General features: G+C 45.3%; 2 protein-coding genes and 1 long non-coding RNA gene across 4 annotated transcripts in view; 1 reads left to right on the top strand and 2 right to left on the bottom strand.

Annotated features, from left to right (window-relative positions):
• Positions 1-13,169, bottom strand: KLHDC2 (kelch domain containing 2). The gene is made up of 13 exons (XM_069950525.1): positions 12,825-13,169; positions 11,479-11,561; positions 11,222-11,339; positions 10,978-11,093; positions 9,584-9,662; positions 7,314-7,397; positions 7,160-7,240; positions 7,023-7,081; positions 5,810-5,919; positions 5,535-5,607; positions 4,676-4,763; positions 2,155-2,207; positions 1-253 (listed from the first exon to the last, which is right to left on the bottom strand). The coding sequence occupies exons 1-13, from the start codon at positions 13,005-13,007 to the stop codon at positions 127-129; spliced, it is 1,254 nt and encodes a 417-aa protein (XP_069806626.1). The 5' UTR covers positions 13,008-13,169; the 3' UTR covers positions 1-126.
• On the top strand, positions 12,497-18,144 carry LOC138771083 (uncharacterized). Of its 2 annotated transcripts, XR_011359545.1 has the most exons (5): positions 12,497-12,813; positions 14,599-14,699; positions 14,797-14,853; positions 16,615-16,764; positions 17,970-18,144. It is a non-coding gene; the product is annotated as an uncharacterized lncRNA (long non-coding RNA). The 2 variants fall into 2 exon arrangements; XR_011359544.1 differs by lacking the exon at positions 17,970-18,144 and having other exon boundaries at positions 16,615-16,862.
• KLHDC1 (kelch domain containing 1) overlaps positions 14,960-19,144 on the bottom strand; it is an 11,666-nt gene continuing 7,481 nt past the window's right edge. The window contains exons 11-13 of the mRNA XM_069950526.1: positions 18,154-18,238; positions 17,742-17,794; positions 14,960-16,826 (exon numbers count right to left, since the gene is read on the bottom strand). Coding sequence (XP_069806627.1) covers positions 16,658-16,826; positions 17,742-17,794; positions 18,154-18,238 — 307 coding nt within the window. The 3' untranslated portion in view covers positions 14,960-16,657. The remainder of the gene's footprint in view (positions 16,827-17,741; positions 17,795-18,153; positions 18,239-19,144) is intronic.

Here is a 19,144-nt window from a genome sequence, read left to right on the forward strand (position 1 = left end):
TTCTTGAATTCTTCACATTTATTAAATATATTTACACTAAAATAAGATCTTTTACCACTAACAGGAAAAAAAAACCCCTAAAACAAGAAACAATATGACTTATATACAGCTGGGAGGCTTTGCTCTTCAGGACCCACATGTGTTGTTAACACTGGCAAACCTCTGATGGACGTAGTGGAGTAAGTGTTTAGGGAGACAATCCAGTGAGTCGGAAAGAATCTCTTTAAGGGAAATCACAGTCTCTAGGGAAAGTCTGGCAAAAGATAAGTAAATAAGTGAAATTAATGCATTACTCCCATAAGGCAGATACACTACTTTATACAGTTGCTGATTTAAAGGAATTATCCAAGATTAGAAAAACATGGCTGCTTTTTTTTTTTTTTTTAACAAAACTGCACCACACCTGGCATATGTAGTTTTACAAATCCACTCACTTCAATAGAACTGAGCTGCAAAACCACACTAAAACTGAGGACAATGTTTTAATAAAATTCTATAAGGGCAAGTTCACACTGAGTAAAAGAGGCAGAATTGTGCGACGGAATTCAGAACTCCTCCGCGGAATCCTGCCAGCCTCTGTGTCATACAGGCTGTCTATTGGAGGGCTCACGCGTCTCCTGTCTCCATGCCTCTCCGCTCAAAGAGCTCACATGTCAATTCTTTGAGCGGAGAGGCGTGCAGGTCCTCCCCTAGACAGCCTTTTGAGAAGGAGGCTGGCGGGATTCCGCGGAGGAGAGTTCCATTGCAGAATTCCACCTCTTTTTTACTCTGTGTGAACTGGCCCTTACTTTGTAATACAACTTCAATAAAATAAATGTGTAGCGGTCTCTGTTATCACCAATATTCGGGTGTAGAACTGCAAGACTGCTGAAGCCCTGGTTGCTGCTCCCCTGCCCTGATCAAGTGCTGAGACCAGGGCTTGGACAGCCCTTCAGTTCCCCACTACTACTGGTAGTAACAGAGAGGCCTGTGTTGACCCTCAAGGTTTAAAGGACAACTCCGGCGGGACCCCCCAAAAAAAAAACAACACAGACACACACAGACACCATACTCACCATCCCTCCGGTGACGATCGCCACTCCATTCGCCCGCCGTCCGCCTCACCGTCACCTGCGTCCGCCGTCCAGCGATGTCTCCTTCTTCCGGGTCCATGAGAGAGAAAAAGCTGCCAGCGCGCTTGCGCACCGGCAGCCTTTTCATTGGCTGGAGCGCATCACATGGCTTCCAGCAAGCTCAGCCAATCAGGGCTGAGCAAGCTGGAAGCCATGTGATGCGCTCCAGCCAATGAAAAGGCTGCTGGTGCGCATGTGCACCAGCAGCCTTTTCTCTCCCATTCACTCTCAATGAAGACGCCGAGGAGGAAGAAGACCCGGACCGCCCCCCAGCTCTGACGTCACCCGACACCAGAGAAGAGGACCGTGACGACCGTAATAGGTAATGTATATGTTCTTTAACTTCCGGGGTGGGGGGGAGGGGGTCGGAAAGTGGGGGAAGGGGGCCAGACCGGGTATTTAACCACATTACAAAGTTATATAACTTTGTAATGTGTGTTAAATAAGCCAAAAAAAATTTTCGCCAGAGTTGTCCTTTAATAGTATATAAATAAAATAAACTATCAATATTTATTTGAACGAAGTTATATTACAAAGTAATAAACTTTATTAAAACAATGCATGTATAGAAAGTTCTTTGCATACTGCTAAATCACCCAGCTCCCCATGCATATGCACACTCAGATCCATTGGGCATGCATATTTATTTTATTGCTGACAAGATCAGTCATGCAGAAACTGCTGGATCCTCTTCCCCAACATCTGCATTTGTGTGGGGCACTGCCCCATACAAATTGGATTGGGAATGAGTTTAACCAACGTTTCTGAACTCAGTGTACGGCCAGCTTGTCTGCTTATGTTTTGCAAAAGTCAAGTGCAGAATGGGATTTACAAGATTTTGGTAACCTCAGGATGCTGTTTGGAGTTATCCAGGATTTAAACACATGTACTTTCTTGCAAGAACAGCGCCACCCCTGTCCTCAGGTTGTGTGTGGTATTACAATTCAGTTCCAAAACCATACTTAACCTGAGGACAATAGTGGTGCTGTTTCTGGAAGAACCATTCATACCTTGTAATAAATAAATCAGCATAAAGACTTACCTTAGTAGAGACCTCGGCTGTACAGGGAACACTAGAACTGCATTACTATGAGCCTGTGGAGAAAGGAGGCAGTGTAAGCCTGGAATCCTAAGAGTAATTGCTATTTATAGAGGATACATAACTCCGCAGATGCTTTCCTGTATTGAGCCATCATAAACCACTTACATTAATATGGCACTAAATAGCATAATTATATGTCACAATGACAGCAGGTGAAGTAACAACAGTCTTTAGGCATCACTGCTTTACAGCTACCACTGCCAGCTAGTGACAGAGGTGGCTTATACATACGTCTTCTCTTTCCTAGCCCGAGTAATGGCCGTGCCAATGCCTGTACTAGTCTCAGCAATCTCATGTTCACTAGGTTCCGTCCAGCATTACATAGCTGCTGGCTTGAAGCACATAAACTCTGAGAGTGACTACTGTTACTGGGAGGGCAGATTTCCCCGGTGGCTCCCGTGGATGCCCAGGTTACAGTCTGAAACAAAGTGTGAATATGTCCCAGAGATCTTTTAGGACTTTAAGGAGAGAATATTATCTAACAAAAACATACATAAAATCTAAATCTAAAGGTGGTGGAGCGGTTCAATGACTTTTCTGGTTCACCTGTTAAAATTGCACTGCAGAATGATGTCCATGTGCATTAAAAAATGGCATGCATTTATTTCCAGAGTGTGAACCCAGCCTTAAGGGTATGTTCACACTGAGGAATAGGGGAGGAACTGAAGAGGAAGGTTTTCTGCATGAAAAGCTCTGACAGAATAGGTGCAGAATACGAGCGGAAAACGGAAATTCAAAGCACAAATGACTTCTATGTGATTTCAGCACAATCCGCCGAAAAAAGAATGTCAATTCTTTTGGCGGAAAGCGGATCCGCGGTTGAACATTCTGTGTGGAAATCCCAATGAACACAATGGTACATTGCTGTGTACATATTTTTAGGGCACAATACGTGTAAAATTAAGTGCAGATTCCGCTGGAAGTTCCTAACTTATTCCTCAGCGTGAACATAACCTAATCCTCCAAGTGCACAAAATTGCTAAGTGTTTTTTTTCTTTTCAATGATTTCTCAGCGTTTAGACGAGAAGATCTAATGATCGTAATTGCGTTGGCATATACACTGTAAATGATCGTAATGGCATTCCTATCTATATACTCTGGATAGTTTACACTGAAAGACTTGAGAACAATTAACTATGAATTTGAGGTCAGCTTAAAAGATGTCATCGACAGACTAATGATTTTTTTTTTTTCGTAGTTTGATCATTGCCACATTTACACCAGAGAATTATCGCTAAGGGTATAAACCCACACACCGTATATGCAGCGTATTTACTGCTGCGATACGCAGCAAATACGCAGCAGATTAGATCTAAATAACTGAACTCAGCATCAAATCTGCACCATCAAATCTGCTGCGTATTTGCTGCGTATCTGCTGCTTATACGGTGTGTGGGTTTGTACCCTTGGGCTGGGTTCACACTATGTATATTTGAGGCTGTATTTGTGAGGCTGTATAGCAACCAAAACCAGGAGTGGATTGAAAACACAGAAAGGCTATGTTCACATAATGTTGTAATTGAGTGGATGGCCGTCATTTAATGGCAAATTTTTGCTGTTATTTTAAAACAACGGCTGTTATATTGAAATAATGGCCGTTATTTACTGTTATATGACGGCCATCCACTCAATTTCAACATTGTGTGAACAGAGCCTTTCTGTGTTTTCAATCCACTCCTGGTTTTGGTTGCTATGAGGACCTGACTTGAGGACCAAATACTGCCTGAAGTATACAGCGTGTGAACCCAGCCTTAAAGCGTAACTGTCATTTCAGGGCCATTTTTTTTAAAACATTAAATATCAATAGTACAAGCGATTTTAAGAAACTCTGTAATAGGTTTTATAAACCAAAAGAGTTTCCTTCTGGACTGAAAAAGCAATCTCCCAGCCTCCTCCCTCACTGCAGAAGCAGCAGGATTTCTGTGTCCATTATGTGGCTATGGAGAGGGGGGGGGCTGTTAGGAGTGACTGAGCACGGAGGATTTCTGCACAGCACAACACCCTGCAATCTTCTCTCAGTAAGTTCATAGATAAGCACTGACCTTTCTGACCCCAGAATCCTGCATTTTAGGTGCCCAGACAGTCTACAAACAACTGACCTTCATGTCACCTCTTCCTGCTCCCTCATCTCCCCCAGCCCCTCCCCCCTCTATAAGGATAGAATGGAGAGAGCAGAACCCGTCTTCACTGGCTTCTCTGTAATGAAGACGTGTTTGCCTGATAATGCACAGATAAGAAGTCAGGGGGGGAGGCTGGGAGATTGCTTCTTGAGTACAGAAGGAGGCTTTTTTGGCTGATGAAACCTATTACAGAGTTTCTTAAAACCGCTTATACTACTGATTTCTGCTATAAAAAAAAAAAAATATGACAGTTACGCTTTAAATTGAACAATTTTAATTTTTTTGTACAATAATCGGCCTGTGTAAAAGGCCATTAAGTCGTGAATAAAATGTGCACTTACTGCTTTGTGATGGGCAAGAAGATTGTTGGCACATCCTCCAAAGACAAAGATCTCCCCCTCTTTACTGGCACATGCTGTATGCCACAACCTGCAGGTAACACACAATATATTATCTCGCAGGACACAAAATCTCGCTTGTTTGTAAAGACGACTTTTAAGGGTGTAAAGTGTTTCCTCTTCTGCAGAAAAAACATTGGCAAACCTGTATGTGTCTATGTGCTTTTGCAGCGCAGTCATCTCCTTTTTGCATTCTGACATCTCTACACAGGTGTAATGGGTAAATTTAGCAGTTTTCATACCTTATTTTATATCATACGTCATGGTGCTTGTTCAAGTAAAAAGTCATCTTTTATCAACTGCAGATTGTGTTAAGTGGGCGTGGCCTCACGGCATTGGCGCCACTTAGCTGCGCCCACAACACCACAGTTGGCCCCACCCCCTCGCCGGCCATTGGAACAGGCTGGCCGAAAGGTCTACTCCACCCCCTTTACGTCGACCAACCAATGGACGTCAAGGGGGTGTGGCCAACGATGGCGTTATGGGTGGGGCTAAGTGGCGTTAATGCCGTGAGGCCACGCCCACTTAATATAATCTGCCGTTGATAAAAGGACACTTTTTACTATAACAAACACCATGACGTATAATATGAATAAGGTATGAAAACCGCTAAATTTACCCTTTACACCTGTGTAGAGATGTCAGAATGCATAAAGCGGGTGACAGTGTCACTTTAATCTCTGTGCATTATTATCCTTTACTTACGTAAATAAAATAAACCACTTAATGTGGATGGCTTCTGTAACTCTGTCCTTTCACAAGCCAAAATGCATCACACAAGCCACAATCATCAGCTTCTTACCTGGGTTTACCAGCATGGCAGCTCTGGAAAGGAATCCACTCATTGGTTTTAATACTGTAAATCCAAGTGTCACCTGAACACAGAAAACCCAGTCAAATTTAGCCCATTCAGGTTAGGACATTATCTGCCAGATTCACAGCTACCTAGATAAGGACCCTTTAAAGCTGTATTCCTACATGTATGCAAACAAATATGGCTGAATGTGGGTTTATATACAATCAGATGACTACAACCGCTCTCTGTTCAGCAGAACTGTATGTAGCGGCGACACTTACTCAGAGGTTGTTTGTCTGTGGTAAATCCACCGAAGAGAAACAGGGTGTGTTGGGAAGCTTGTGTTAGTGAATGCCAGGATCTCCCTACCGGAATGACACCTTGTGGGATACTGAAAAGAAAGAAAGGAATGAAGATAAATAACTAACTCCAATGTCTCTTCTATCACTTATTTTTTAAATCAAGATTTTCTTTATTAAAAGATTTTTTTACACTCCAAACGTTCATTTTTTACAAAACAAAACCCCCCACCTCCAACCCAGAACATCCACCCAAACCAATCCCCCTTTTACAGTTGTCAATAGTACTCATGGAGGTAGCAAGGGCAAACCCTGTTGCCATGAAGAAGATCACACAAGACAATAATCCCCATCATCGTCCGTTATGTAATATCAAGGCACAGAAATACATTCAATGGCGTCAGAGCCTACCTACACGTAACTACATGTGAGGGTTAGGGCACATATAACCAAGATGACAGTGTCTTTTACCGCAGTGTCTCCACTTCTACCTTGTGGACTAGTACGTCTATTAGTCATAGTATTTTGATCCACCAGTACAAAAAAGGCCTCCATTGGATTACGCGGGAGATATCTTCTATCACTTATATTAAAGGAGAAATCCAGCGACTGCTAAAATCCTGAATCCTGCAGGGGGAGGGGGGAAACTGATTGCAAGTAGACTTACCTCTCCCTGTGACGGTGGTAAGCAGAAGGAGCCCCCATAGGACCCACCAGGCTCCACAATCTCCAAATCCCTACCCGGCAGATGGACTGGCCACTCAGTCAGTCAGTGATTGGGGTGGGACACTGCTCCAGTCACTGATTGGCTGAGTGGCCAGTTCAGCAACCGGGACAGGCTATTTCCCACGAGTCGTGACATCACCACAACTTCCTGGGTTCCTGCTACCCACCGCAGGCATGAGGAGAGCTAAATGCCTATTTGCAATAAATTTCTCCCCTCCCCCTGCAGGATTTTAGCAATCACCGGAGCTCTCCTTGAACCAAACATTTATACAATTTTTGCTGATAGTACAGGCCCGGTCCCTGTATGTCAACAAGGAGGGAACAGATTGATGACCGATCAGCTTTAATTATCACATTTGTGGCAGCATGTGGTCACCACCAGATGATTCTTACTGCATATGAGTTTATATATCTCCCCCTGAAATACAGAAATACACACCTACTGACAACAGTTCAGCCATTTACTTACACTTCATGCCACTCCCAGGTATCAAAATTTAGATAATAGAGGTCATTCATCCTGGAATCCTAGAAAATAAAGCAAAACTGTTCGCATAAAGCTCTTCCAATGTGCCAAGATACCCCGCTGTAGGAAATGGTACTTACCCGGTATCTACCACCAAACACATATCCTCTATTCCCAACAGTGGCACAGGCATGAGCGGCTCGAGGAGAAGGACACTTACCCTGTAGAGAAGGTTTGGTTATTGGGATGTTTTTGCACGGTTTGTACAGTTACAGTCACCTAGGTGAATATTACCGTGGTCACAATGCGATGCCAAGTGAAGCTGTCCAGATGTAGAGCATGGACGTGATTATTCCAACCCCTGGGAAGACCCATATTCTGGAAATAAATCAGAAATATTGATTCCTTAAAATTATCTTTATTACAGAAATGCACCTAGAACCCCTTCCCCCACAGAGTGATTTTGCTAAATCATTACTGTCATTTGTAATAACTTTTGACATGGCATAAGGCAGTTCAAAAGTTAAGGTTACACAGACTCTTAGGGTGCGTGCACACTACAGTATAGCTGCGTATAACCCGCGGCATATTCCGTCGCTCGTCCCCGTACGCGGCGGCGCGCATATCCGCCCGTGCCATAGACACTATTCTGTGCACGGACGGATTCCGCGTTCCGTCGAAAGAATTGACATGTCACTTCTTTCGACGGCACGCGGAATCCGCCCGTACATAGAATAGTGTCTATGGCACGGGCGGATGTGCGCACCGCGTGCGGGGTCGAGCGACGGAATACGCTGCGGGTTATACGCGGCTATTCCGTAGTGTGCACGCACCCTTAGTCCTAAAACCTGCAGGGATTGTGCATTATAACCAGTGGAAGCGTGCAACTTCCTGGCCAAGGGCCCAATCACACTGATAGCAGGAGTCAGTAGTGTTGAACGGATCTGTCAAAATGTACAGGTTCACCAACATTATCTGAACCCAAACACTCAGCGTTTGATTCCTTGCAGCTGGAGAAGTTGGGTGCAGCCCTAGGAAATCCTGGAAAACATGGATACAGATATAGGCCATAGGCAGCCCTACAGCTACAGAGAATCAAATGCTGACCCATTTGGGTTTAGATAACGTTACCAAGCCCAAACATTTTTTTAAATCCTTTATTTAGAGTAAAATCAAACACAGTCAAGTCTGGGCAGAATCCAGTATAAGACCAGATGAGGGCACCCGTCCAGATTCTAACAGTTATATGTGTCAAAAGTGTGAGGAAACACGCCCACGTGTAGCAAGAATGCGACAAAGAGAAGACACAAGAAAGGGGAGACAAACATATCACTAAGAGGCAAAGCAAAAAGTAAGAAGGTAGATTGGAAGGTTGGTCAATAGAACCCATCATTTTGACAGTAGTATCTCAGTGAACTTTCTTAAATTTTAAAGGGGTATTCCCCCAAAAATCTTTTTTACACTATGTAAAAAACCACCCCCAGCTTAACATATGGACCAATACAAGTTATTATGTGTTCTGTATCCTTTTGCTGCTTTCTCTGTCTCCTCACCCCCCCTGGCATGCAGAGAATGAGCTCAGTCCAGTCCACCCCGACACGCTCCCTCTCCTGGCCCCCACCCTCGGAGTCGGCTGTCACGTGTCCTCCCTCCCTCCCTTCAATAGGCTGAAGTGAGGACACCTGACAGCCTCTGCTGCCTGAAGTCTATCTACCTCCCTCAGTCTCCTCACTGTCGCCTGGTCTGGTCTTGTGCTGATCCGGGTCCCTGGCAGCTGTCACTCCCTCCACTGTTTCTTTAGTCTCCTCACTGTGTGTAGCTCCGTCCTCAGCAGCTCTCCCCCCTCCTCCCCCCATGCTGATAACTTTCTCCCTCACTGTGTGTAGCTCGGTCCGGGCAGCCCCCTCCCCCTGGCTTTTCTCTCATTCTCTTGACTGTGTGAAGCCCCGGACTCTGTCATTTGCATAAAGCTGTGGCTGTCAGGGACCTGACTGAAGGAGACCAAGGGAAAATGAGAGTGATAAGCATGGGTCGGGGGAGGGGGTGTTTGCTGTCATGGACGGAGCTACACAGCCCAAACAGTGATTCTACAGCAGGGCTGGGAAAGGTGTCAGCTGTCAGAGAGACCTGGCCAGGAGCTGCTGCACATCAGTCTCCCTCTCTGACTGCTCTATGGCAATGACACCTAGCCCCACTTCCCTCATCCAATGTAGTAATGAGGAGCAGTTGGCAGGAAAGAAAGCTAAGGGAGAAGAACTGCATGATGGGAAATGTAGTTTCCTGGCCGGCGCCATCTTGGATATAAACAGGCCTTTTAGAAAAACTATTAACCCAGGAACGGCAGCAGCAAAAAAGACGTGGGACGGCTCAAAATACTCAGGGGGACTTGGTAAGTGAGACCAGTTAGGTTTGGGAGCATTTAATTTTTTAGCCCTTGGGGTGAATACCCCTTTAATACAGAAAGTCCTGCACAGGTATGGCCAGCTCTTCTATGCAACCGAAGAAGAGTTTCTACTGAACAGACATATGAAAATGGCAGGAATATTCTATACTGATATACGTACTCCAAAAGAGGTTTCATCAAATTCAAACGTCCCAACCGAATCTTCTTGATAATAACCATATCCACCAAAGTAGATGAGCCTGAAAACAGAATAAAGAGTCATAACCCCTCTGACATTATAGAGCCACAGATAGATAGACAGGATGCTATTATTTCATCACGTTATTATTAGACACTATTTGGTAGTAAAACGGCCGTTGTTTATTAACAGTGCTTAGTTCTAGAGACATAAATAGCACAATAGCCGTAGTGTATACACCCTGTATACAGTATAATTGACAGGTCTATTTTAATTTCAGCCGAAGGTGCCCGAATTCTAATTAAAATCAAATGATATGTATCTGGCAACATGAAGACAGCTGCTGTTGTTCTTACAGAATGTGAACATGACCTAATGCTGTTTTTACTGATTTTCAATCTGCCACATAGGAGAGCTCAGTAACTGAGTAGAAGTGCCTCTACACATACAGGAAAAGTAAGTCGGGCATTGGGTAAAATTAAAGGTGTTTTCCTATCCTACAAAGTTATCCCCAATTCGTAGGAAAGAACATAATTATCTGACCAATGGAGGTGGACCAGAGCCTCGTATTAGGACAGAGCAGCAGATTGCACATAATCATGGCTGCACTATTTATTCTCTAAGGAAGCCCTGGAACCAGCCCGACCGCTCCCACACAGAATACATGGAGTGTCCATATGCATGTGCGATCCGCCACTTCATTTTAATGGAGACTTGGGTCCCTGTTCTCAAGACTGCAAAGGGCTCCAGCAGTTGGATTCCCCAAAGACAGATAATAATCCCCAATCAGGTGGATAAGGGAAAACTTTGCAGGATGGCACAACCTCTTTAAGGGCGGGTTCACACTACGGAATTTTCGCGAACAATGTCCGCGGAATTCTGTCAGCTGTCCGCCCGCACCGGCACACGCTTTTCCGCCGGCTCCATAGACACCATTCTAACGCCGGCATATTCCGCGATCTGCTAAAAGAAGCGACATGACACTCCTTTCAGCGTATAGCGGAATACGCCGGCCCCTAAGGGCAGGTTCACACTACGGAATTCTCGCGAACAATGTCCGCGGAATTCCGTAAGCTGTCCGCCCGCACATCTGGGCGCCTTTCCGCCGGCTCCATAGACACCATTCTATGGGCCAGCGTATTCCGCTATACGCTGAAAGAAGTGTCATGTCACTTATTTGTCCACGAGAATTCCGTAGTGTGAACCCGCCCTAAGACTGCAAAAGAAAGTTCTGGCACCCTAATGTTTCTGGTACTGAGAGGGGTAAAGACTGTTACCCTTTAACCAATGTTCTGTTAGGGGGAACCACTGATCCCCCTAATAAATGACCAGAAAGGTCACAATAAAAAGAGAGATCAGCATTTACAGACACTCACTTGTTCTGATAAGCCCACACACCGAGTTTATCCTTTGGAGACGGCGGAGTTCCTTTACATTCTACCTTTTCCCAGAAAAATTCACTATCTCTGGAGTTCAGGTTCAACATGAAAAGCTGTAAGGGAAGTTACAAAATACAATAGTTATAAAAAAAAAAACAACAAAAAAACCCCAACATATTACAGTTCCCCTCATGATGTTTTTATTTGAGATGTTCTGCAGCCCCTTCTGTTATATACTGACCATGTTAGTGTTTCCGTGGGCATGATGACCTCCGAACAGGTACAGAACTCCATCCACACATACGGCGCAGCTGCCAGACATCGATGGAGGAACATTTCCCTTGGTTTTCATTCTTTGCCTGCAACATAATAGCTTGTTGTATTGGGGAGGGCGCTATAGGAAAAATATATCAGCAAGCTACATCCTTCTTCCCCCAGCATCTGCCAGACAGAAGTCACAGAACAACTGAGCAGTATACAAGCTGGATTCCCACTCACCAGGTGACTCCATTCACCATGTCGTAAATCCAGATCTCATCCCGTGGCAAATAGAAATCATAAAACCCTCGTACCGGAGCATTCTGTAAAAATAAATAGAAATATTATAACGATTTATACAAAGACTATTATTGGGGTCCACTAAGACTTAAAGGAAACCAATCACGCCGAAATTGCCCCCATTGATAAGGAAACGTGCTGGTACATCAGCCAGCACGCTTCCCAAACATCCCCCTGTCCCCTCCTTTATTACCCTGTAATCTTACTTTTGTGATGTCCCGCGCCGTATGCTAATCAGCCCCAAGTAGTCAAGGTGGGCTGAACTAGTCAAGGTGGGCTGAACTAGTCACGGTCCCGGGCGCTGTAATCACGCCCAGAGGGGCGTGATTTAAAGACCTGCGCTCCGCCGACGTCATCTCTGGCCCGCGTTCACGTCGGCGGCGCGCCGCGTCTTTCGCATGCCGCGCATGCGCAGTACGGCGGGAGAAGACGCAGACGTACTGCGCGTGCGCGGCGTGCGGAAGACGTCGGCGCGCCGCCGTCTTGGAGCGCAAGCGTCTGGGCGTGATTACAGCGCCCGGGACCGTGACTAGTTCAGCCCACCTTGACTACTTGGGGCTGATTAGCATACGGCGCTGGACATCACAAAAGTAAGATTACGGGGTATCGCTGATAAATCTGCCTGTGTAAACGCATCATTAGGACAGGGGATACGTTTTTGTCTTCCTGGATAACATGGTGATGTCACTTCCTGGATAACATGGTCATGTCACTTCCTGGATAACATGGTGATGTCACGACCCGACTCCCAGAGCTGTGTGGGCTGTGGCTGCTGGAGAGGATGATGGCAGAGGGATGGTCAGTGTCCCTCCAGTGTCCTGTGTCCCTCAGTGTCCCCCCTGCCATCATCCTCTCCAGCAGCCACAGCCCGGACAGCTCTGGGGGTCAGGTCGTGACATCACCATGTTATCCAGGAAGTGACATCACCATGTTATCCAGGAAGTGACATCACCATGTTATCACTTTACACCATGTTTGATAAATCTCCCCCACAGTGTAAGGGTGTCACAATCCTCCGTTATAATAGCCGCCCCCACAATAGCGCGTTGCCCCCCAGATATTACAGACCGGCCTGAGATCTATAGACCTGTGCAGCATGAGGTAAAGCAGTCGCCTATGGCAACCGATCAGATTGCTTCTTTCACTTTCAAGACCTGACTGCCAGTCTGAAAAAACAGTTGACTGGTTGCTATGGGCAACAGCCCCGTATATTCTGCAGTCTATACTGGAGGCCCAGTGTGTAGCGGTGAGCGGCAGCACTACAAGTCTCAGCAGGTCAGTGTCACCTTGTATCCGCCCCACACAAACATTCGAGTCCCGTCAGTGACAGCCACGTGACCGCTCCTCTCCGCCGGGAGATTGTCGTCCGCCCCGGGTCCTGCCTCCGCCTCCTCATCGGTGTCATCATCATCTTCATCGTCCTCTTCCTCCACCACTGGGGCAGGGGGGTCGGCATCGTTATCCGCCATCCCTAAGCGAACCGAAGTCGTCACAACGTCCAGTCGCGGACGTTAGACGCAACGGTCGCATGTAAATAAGACAGCGCTGAGCGCCGTCATAGAGGTGGGCAGGAGGGATGGAAGTCTAGCGCCCCTAGCGGCGGACACTGTCACTGGCGGTCTACAGCAGGAAAACTCTCATTCACCTAGCGCCCCTAGCGGCGGACACTGTCACTGGCGGTCTAAAGCTGGAAAAGTCTCATTCACCTAGCGCCCCTAGCGGCGGACACGGTCACTGGCGGTCTACTTGTACTTTTAGAAGTCTCATAGACCTCTTGTGACTCTCTTCAGCCCTGTCATGCAGTGATCAGGTTATCAGGGCAAATTTTGCTGAGCACTTTACTCTCAGTCTCTGTCTGGCATCAGGAGCCAGTCAGAGAGAAGGGCTGAGCTGTGCGCTTCTCCTGGCTTCAAGAATCAGTGGGCGTTTCTGCCCCCAGCCCTCACTTGATCGATGAAGACAATGGTTTATCAATTATCATCTATAAAATTCACATTATTAGGCTTTTTTCACACATCAGTATTACACTGTCTGCAGTAACGGATCTGTGATGGAGGACAGTATAGTACCCATTGGTTTGATTGGACCTCTTTACACATCCATAGTCGCTATGATCCAATGCCGCCAAAAATAACGACACGTGAGTCAAATGCGGACAGCTGTAGGTACACACCCGTAATGTTGTTTGTTTATGGAGATGTGTGAATGGGGCCCTAGGTCTTTTTTTTTCTGTGATTTTATAAAAAAGCATTTACCTAAATGGCAAGTTCATATCTATGCACTAGGTTCAGAATGTCCCACTGTGTGCCTTAGATCAGAGATGGGGAACCTGCGGCCCTCCAGCTGTTGCAAAACTACAGTTCCCATCATGCTTAGACCTGGCTTAGATTCCCTTCTCTAGCACAAGACAAATCTTTGTAGGATAAAACATGCTGTTACAGCGATAACGCCCATTTATCTCTATATAAGTGGACCACCAAAAAATAAGAGTCCATCTAACAAGTGGCAACTCACTGTCTAAGTCACAGGCGTCAAACTCAGGCCCTCCAGCTCTTGCAAAACTAAACCTCCCATCATGCCTGGAGAGCCAAAGCTTTAGCTGTCCAGGCATGATGGGAGTTGTAGTTTTGCAACAGCTGGAGAGCCCAAGTTTGACACCCCATGGTCTAAGTGCAACTTTATTTCAGGCAAACACCGTTCATCGGTTAACAGGCAAGGAAATCACATAACAAGAGAGTCCCACTGAGATTACGTCCGTTTCACGCCTCAGTGGGACACACTTCTTATGCGATTGCCTTGCCTGTTAACCGATGACAGGTGTTTGCCTGAAATAAAGTTGCACTTAGACGCTGAGTTGCCGCCTCTCAGTTGAACTTACTTTTGGATTGCGTATGGTCTTTTTTGTGGCGCACCACCTGTAGTGCTGCATACATCATACATGCGAAGACTGCACGCCAGCAGCCCCCACAACATTGTATGGAGAGATAGTGCCAGGCATTCTCCAGCTCTTCATGAACGTCTATATAAGTGCACTGCCTTGTTCATCTATTTGCTCTCCAGCCGCTATTGCAGGGATGGGACAGGAGAAGCTAGCCATCATTCCCCACACACATCAATGAACCTTGGCTATCCTCATCTCTGGTAACCTTGAAGTACTTCTGGTAGGTACTGACCACTACGTACAGGGGACACCCCACTAGTCGTTCTAGAGATGCTCTGTCTAGCCCTCACCATTTGACTTGTCATTGTCATCCTTAGGAGTAATTCACACGTCCGACAATTACGGCTCAGAATGATGATGTCGGGAGTTTCAAGGTCCGTATATACAGAACGTGTGAATGTCCATGTTTCCAGACGTTTTGGTGAATATTCTGAATGTAACTAAGCAGGGGGCGGGTCTTTAAACATGACATCATAACTTATATTTTTAAAAATAGTTTATTTATTATATATTAAATGTAACAAAAACAAAACATTAAGACAGTGAAAGCTGATTGAACTTCGTTAGTGTTTTTGTACCTTTGTCTTATGTCCGTTGCTGCTCTCGGCTGTAGGGATTTATAACTGCTGGACACCCTAACAATCTGCCTGTCATTTAGGAGAACATCCCCTTAAATATCACAGTGAACCCCTTTTTTCCTTAAATATAAAATATATATATATGTATATATATATACTCATCTTTTGAACAAAATATTGAAACTTGAAGTACATGAAACAAGATGTACACAATAAATATTTCCAGCAGACCCAATAGTAGTCGGGGGTGTACAGGAAGCATTCATCTCTTATCACAATACTTAAAGGTCAAAGATAAAAAGTGCAATGATAGAAGCTGGGTACCATTTAAAGGGCCGACACACATAAGTAGACCTGACATCAGAATGGAGAAAATCATCTAGGGTGCAATCTTTTCCAGTGTCCGCTAACATCTCTCAGCAGGGCATGCTGGGAGTTGTAATTCTAAAGAAGCTGAACACCCACAGGTTAGACAACACGCAGCAGGTGTCAAACTCACGGTGCTTTAGCTGTTGCGAAGCTACAATTCCCATCATTGTAGTTTTGCAACAGCTGGGGGGCCGTGAGTTTAACATCCCTGGTCTAGTCACGTGACCAACTACCAGCATCAGTCCCTGACACGATATCTTGTAAATATGACAGACCAGATGTGAATTCATGAGTACTGGTGAGTGAATATTCAGAACGTTCGGGTTATTCAAGCCAGAATTTGATTTCCAGCGGCTGGAGAAGAAGCCATAGGGAGTCCTGGAAAACATGGAGGCAGCCATAGGTTGTATCCATGTTTTCCTGGCAGCTTTAGGGCTGCATCCAACTTCTTTGACAGCTGCAAGTCAAATAATGAGCATTCAAGTTCCGAGAAATATTGCAGAACCAGAGAGTTCAGCAAGTTGGCTCATCAGTACTCATGAGGAAATAGTTCCCTGTAAATAGATATTGCAGCCTGTCTCCTCTTTTGGCATTTGGCAGTAGAGTCTAGAACTACTATAATGCAAAATTATCTCAGGTCACCAGTTGGCTTAAATAATAAACGCATTTAAACAATTCTTAAAGGGGAAGTCGTTCATGCCTTTCCTAAACCATCAGAAATTGGCAGTGACATCGGATTATAGATAGAAGGGACCACTACACCTACAATCCTAAAGAAAGCCTGTGAGTCCAAGGCATGTTGTGGCATAGTATACAGCACAAGGAGACTTTCTCAGTATATATACTAAATGTAGCCCTTACATATGATTACAGCAGACACTAGGTATGCCGATAGATAGTGTGCTTGCTGTTGGTGGAATCCCTGGGAGCTGCTGTCTACGCTTTGCCTCCCTATTTGTGCAATACCATATATTCCTATAGCTATTCCCTTATCATTTAGAAATCTTACGTCAGCATCGATATCCAAGCCTTCTTACCGCCCCAGCTTCCTGGCCTATGTGAAATGAACATCTGCAACCAAACACAAACCATTTAAGAACAAGAAAAATGCTTTGTATCAGTGATCTGCTGAAATCAGCCCCTACCCAACATTTAACCAATACTGTATCTCATGTTCTTCAACCACAGGGTTAAAGACCAGTGCAAATAGACTTTGTATGAGAGGCCGCCATCAGCCCTTGTTGTTATTGATCTCGTAACTTTCCCTCCGGCCCTGGCGGAACCTGGCTGCTGTCCAGAACGTGATCCTATTGTTGACCTGCTGGAGCAGCTTTATAGGTAAGGAGGGCAGCTGGTTTCCAAGCTGGAAAGCATTTTTCCCAATGGTGTCCAGACACAACCTAAAACAAATAAAAAAAGACATGACTGACACCAATGCAACATATACTGTTTACCCTAGTCCAGTATCTATAAATGGCATTTTGCATTCTAAAGCCTCTATTACACAGGGCTTGATGATCTTTAGAGCCTATTCGAAGGAGCAACAGGAGCAAATCATTGCTATCTGAGGGTCCTATAACACAGGGCGATGGGGGCCTGATAATAACTGTAAACAAGTTTACTGGGCCTATTACACGGCCCAATAATCGTTTAACAAGGGCTGCATAGACATCGTTACCGATGCCCTTGCAGCCCTTGCTTAAACTGTATACATTACCTATCCATGCTGCAGGGCTACTCTTGCGGTCGGCTTCTCCCCGGGTCCCGCACGCTACAGGTTCAGAGCGGCCTGTCTCAGCTGACAGGCCGCGGCTGTCCCGGCCAGTGCTTGGCTGAGGAGCCTGTCAGCTCAGGCAGGCCGCTCTGAAGCTGGAGCACGCAGGACCCGGGAGAAAGCACAGAGCAAGAGGAGCCCTGCAGCATGGATAGGTAATGTATACAGTTTGGAAATCATCAGCCGCTGGCCGTGCACCGCTATAACGAGTGGCAATGCCTGGTTGGCGCTTGACAATTATAGGTCCAAACCATGTCAACGATCAGCCAATGATCGTTTTCATCAGCTGATCGTTGTGTTTATTAGACAGAGCGATCATCGGCCGGATAGGGCCGATTATCATTCTGTGTAACGTGTTCAAATGTGTAACACATTCTAACGTGTTGAAAGACAACTATCAGCCCACATTGTTCATGTCAGCTGATCGTTGCCTTCTAATACACAAAGTGTATAGGCCAAATACAGCCGATAATAGCTTTGTGTAATAAGGCCTTGAATCTGTTTTCATTGTATGTATATGGCTTTGTCAGACAGATCTTACCTGAGCAGCGGGTATGGTTGTGTTTGAAAGATCAGCAAGTCATTACAGTGACCCTGCAGTAAAAAAAAAAAAAAAAAAGATCGACATCCAGGGTAATGATGTTCTGATAGGTCACTGGTGACGTCAGAGCACTATGGAGTTCTAGAATAAAAGGTTTATAGAGAAACATCAGGACCCCTTTGGCACTGCCCAGAGATTTCAGTTTAACCATCTTGTGTTCTTACTCAGTCATTGGAATCTCTGAGCTGCGCCAGACAAGTTTTGCAGAGAGTCCAGGTTCTAGGTTCGCTTATCTCTACTCCAAGATGGGTGTCTGATCTTTTTGAAATGCTGCATTCACAATGTGTTTGGACAGCTTTATTCCCTTTCCTTTGGGTACAAATAAACAGACAGCTATAATCTGTATACTAACCGTGTCTATGGAGAGCAGGTCGTCCTTACTTCCCCCAAACACCATCACCTCATTGTCTCTTCCCGGACAGGCCGTGTGCCACAGTCTACAAATCAAAGACTAGTTAGTCAGTGAAATTACTGCTATTACTGTCATAAATATTGTGAGTATCAGCACACATGTATATTACTACATGACCATTACAACTACTCCAAACCCAAATAAAACTAAGACTGACTTGTATAGTATACAGATGTTATTTAGAGGGGTTGCACATTGTTAGAGAACCATGGCTGTTTGCTTACAGACACATATCAGGGCTGTGTCTGACACGGCATCTCAGCTTCAATGAAGTGAATGGAACAGAGCTGTAACAGCACATACAAGCTGTACATAGATGCGGCATCGCACAGAAGACGTCATGAGGATGTTACAATGCATCCAGTTACAGGGTATACCACTGCCTTTATATGCAGTGATGGTGTATTGTAAAAGGCTTCAGAATATGAGGGAGAAATACAACTAAAGAATCTTATTAGTAATGATCAAATCTGTGACTACTGATCCAGTGGTGGCTCAAAAGGGCGAAACCTCTAAAACGTACCCGCTCCTCCTTTCTTCCACATCTCTGCTACCAATACATTGACAGGGAGTGAGATGGATAAGAAGTGGACAGGTGCCCTTTTCTTTCTCACCTGGTCGCTGTGGCTGAGTCCTAGCTCCTGTAGGACATCTCTCCTTTGGGTTAGCTCCGTCGCTGTGATGGGGGATGCCTGTCCTGACTTGGTTGATATCCTACAGCTCATTTCTTCCTAGATTGCTCTTATAGCTGCTGCTCTAACTTAGCATCTACACCTAAACATTCTAACAAAGCGGGTTATTTACACAGAATATCCATCAATGTTCAATTCATTACAGGTCATCGAATACAGACCAAGTTCAATAGTATGCTCCACAACTCCCTTTTGTATAAACTTAAGTGCAACACACTCAGAAAGCTGAGATATGGGGA

Source organism: Dendropsophus ebraccatus, chromosome 13, assembly GCF_027789765.1.
Source record: "Dendropsophus ebraccatus isolate aDenEbr1 chromosome 13, aDenEbr1.pat, whole genome shotgun sequence".
Classification (NCBI taxonomy): Eukaryota; Metazoa; Chordata; class Amphibia; order Anura; family Hylidae; genus Dendropsophus; species Dendropsophus ebraccatus.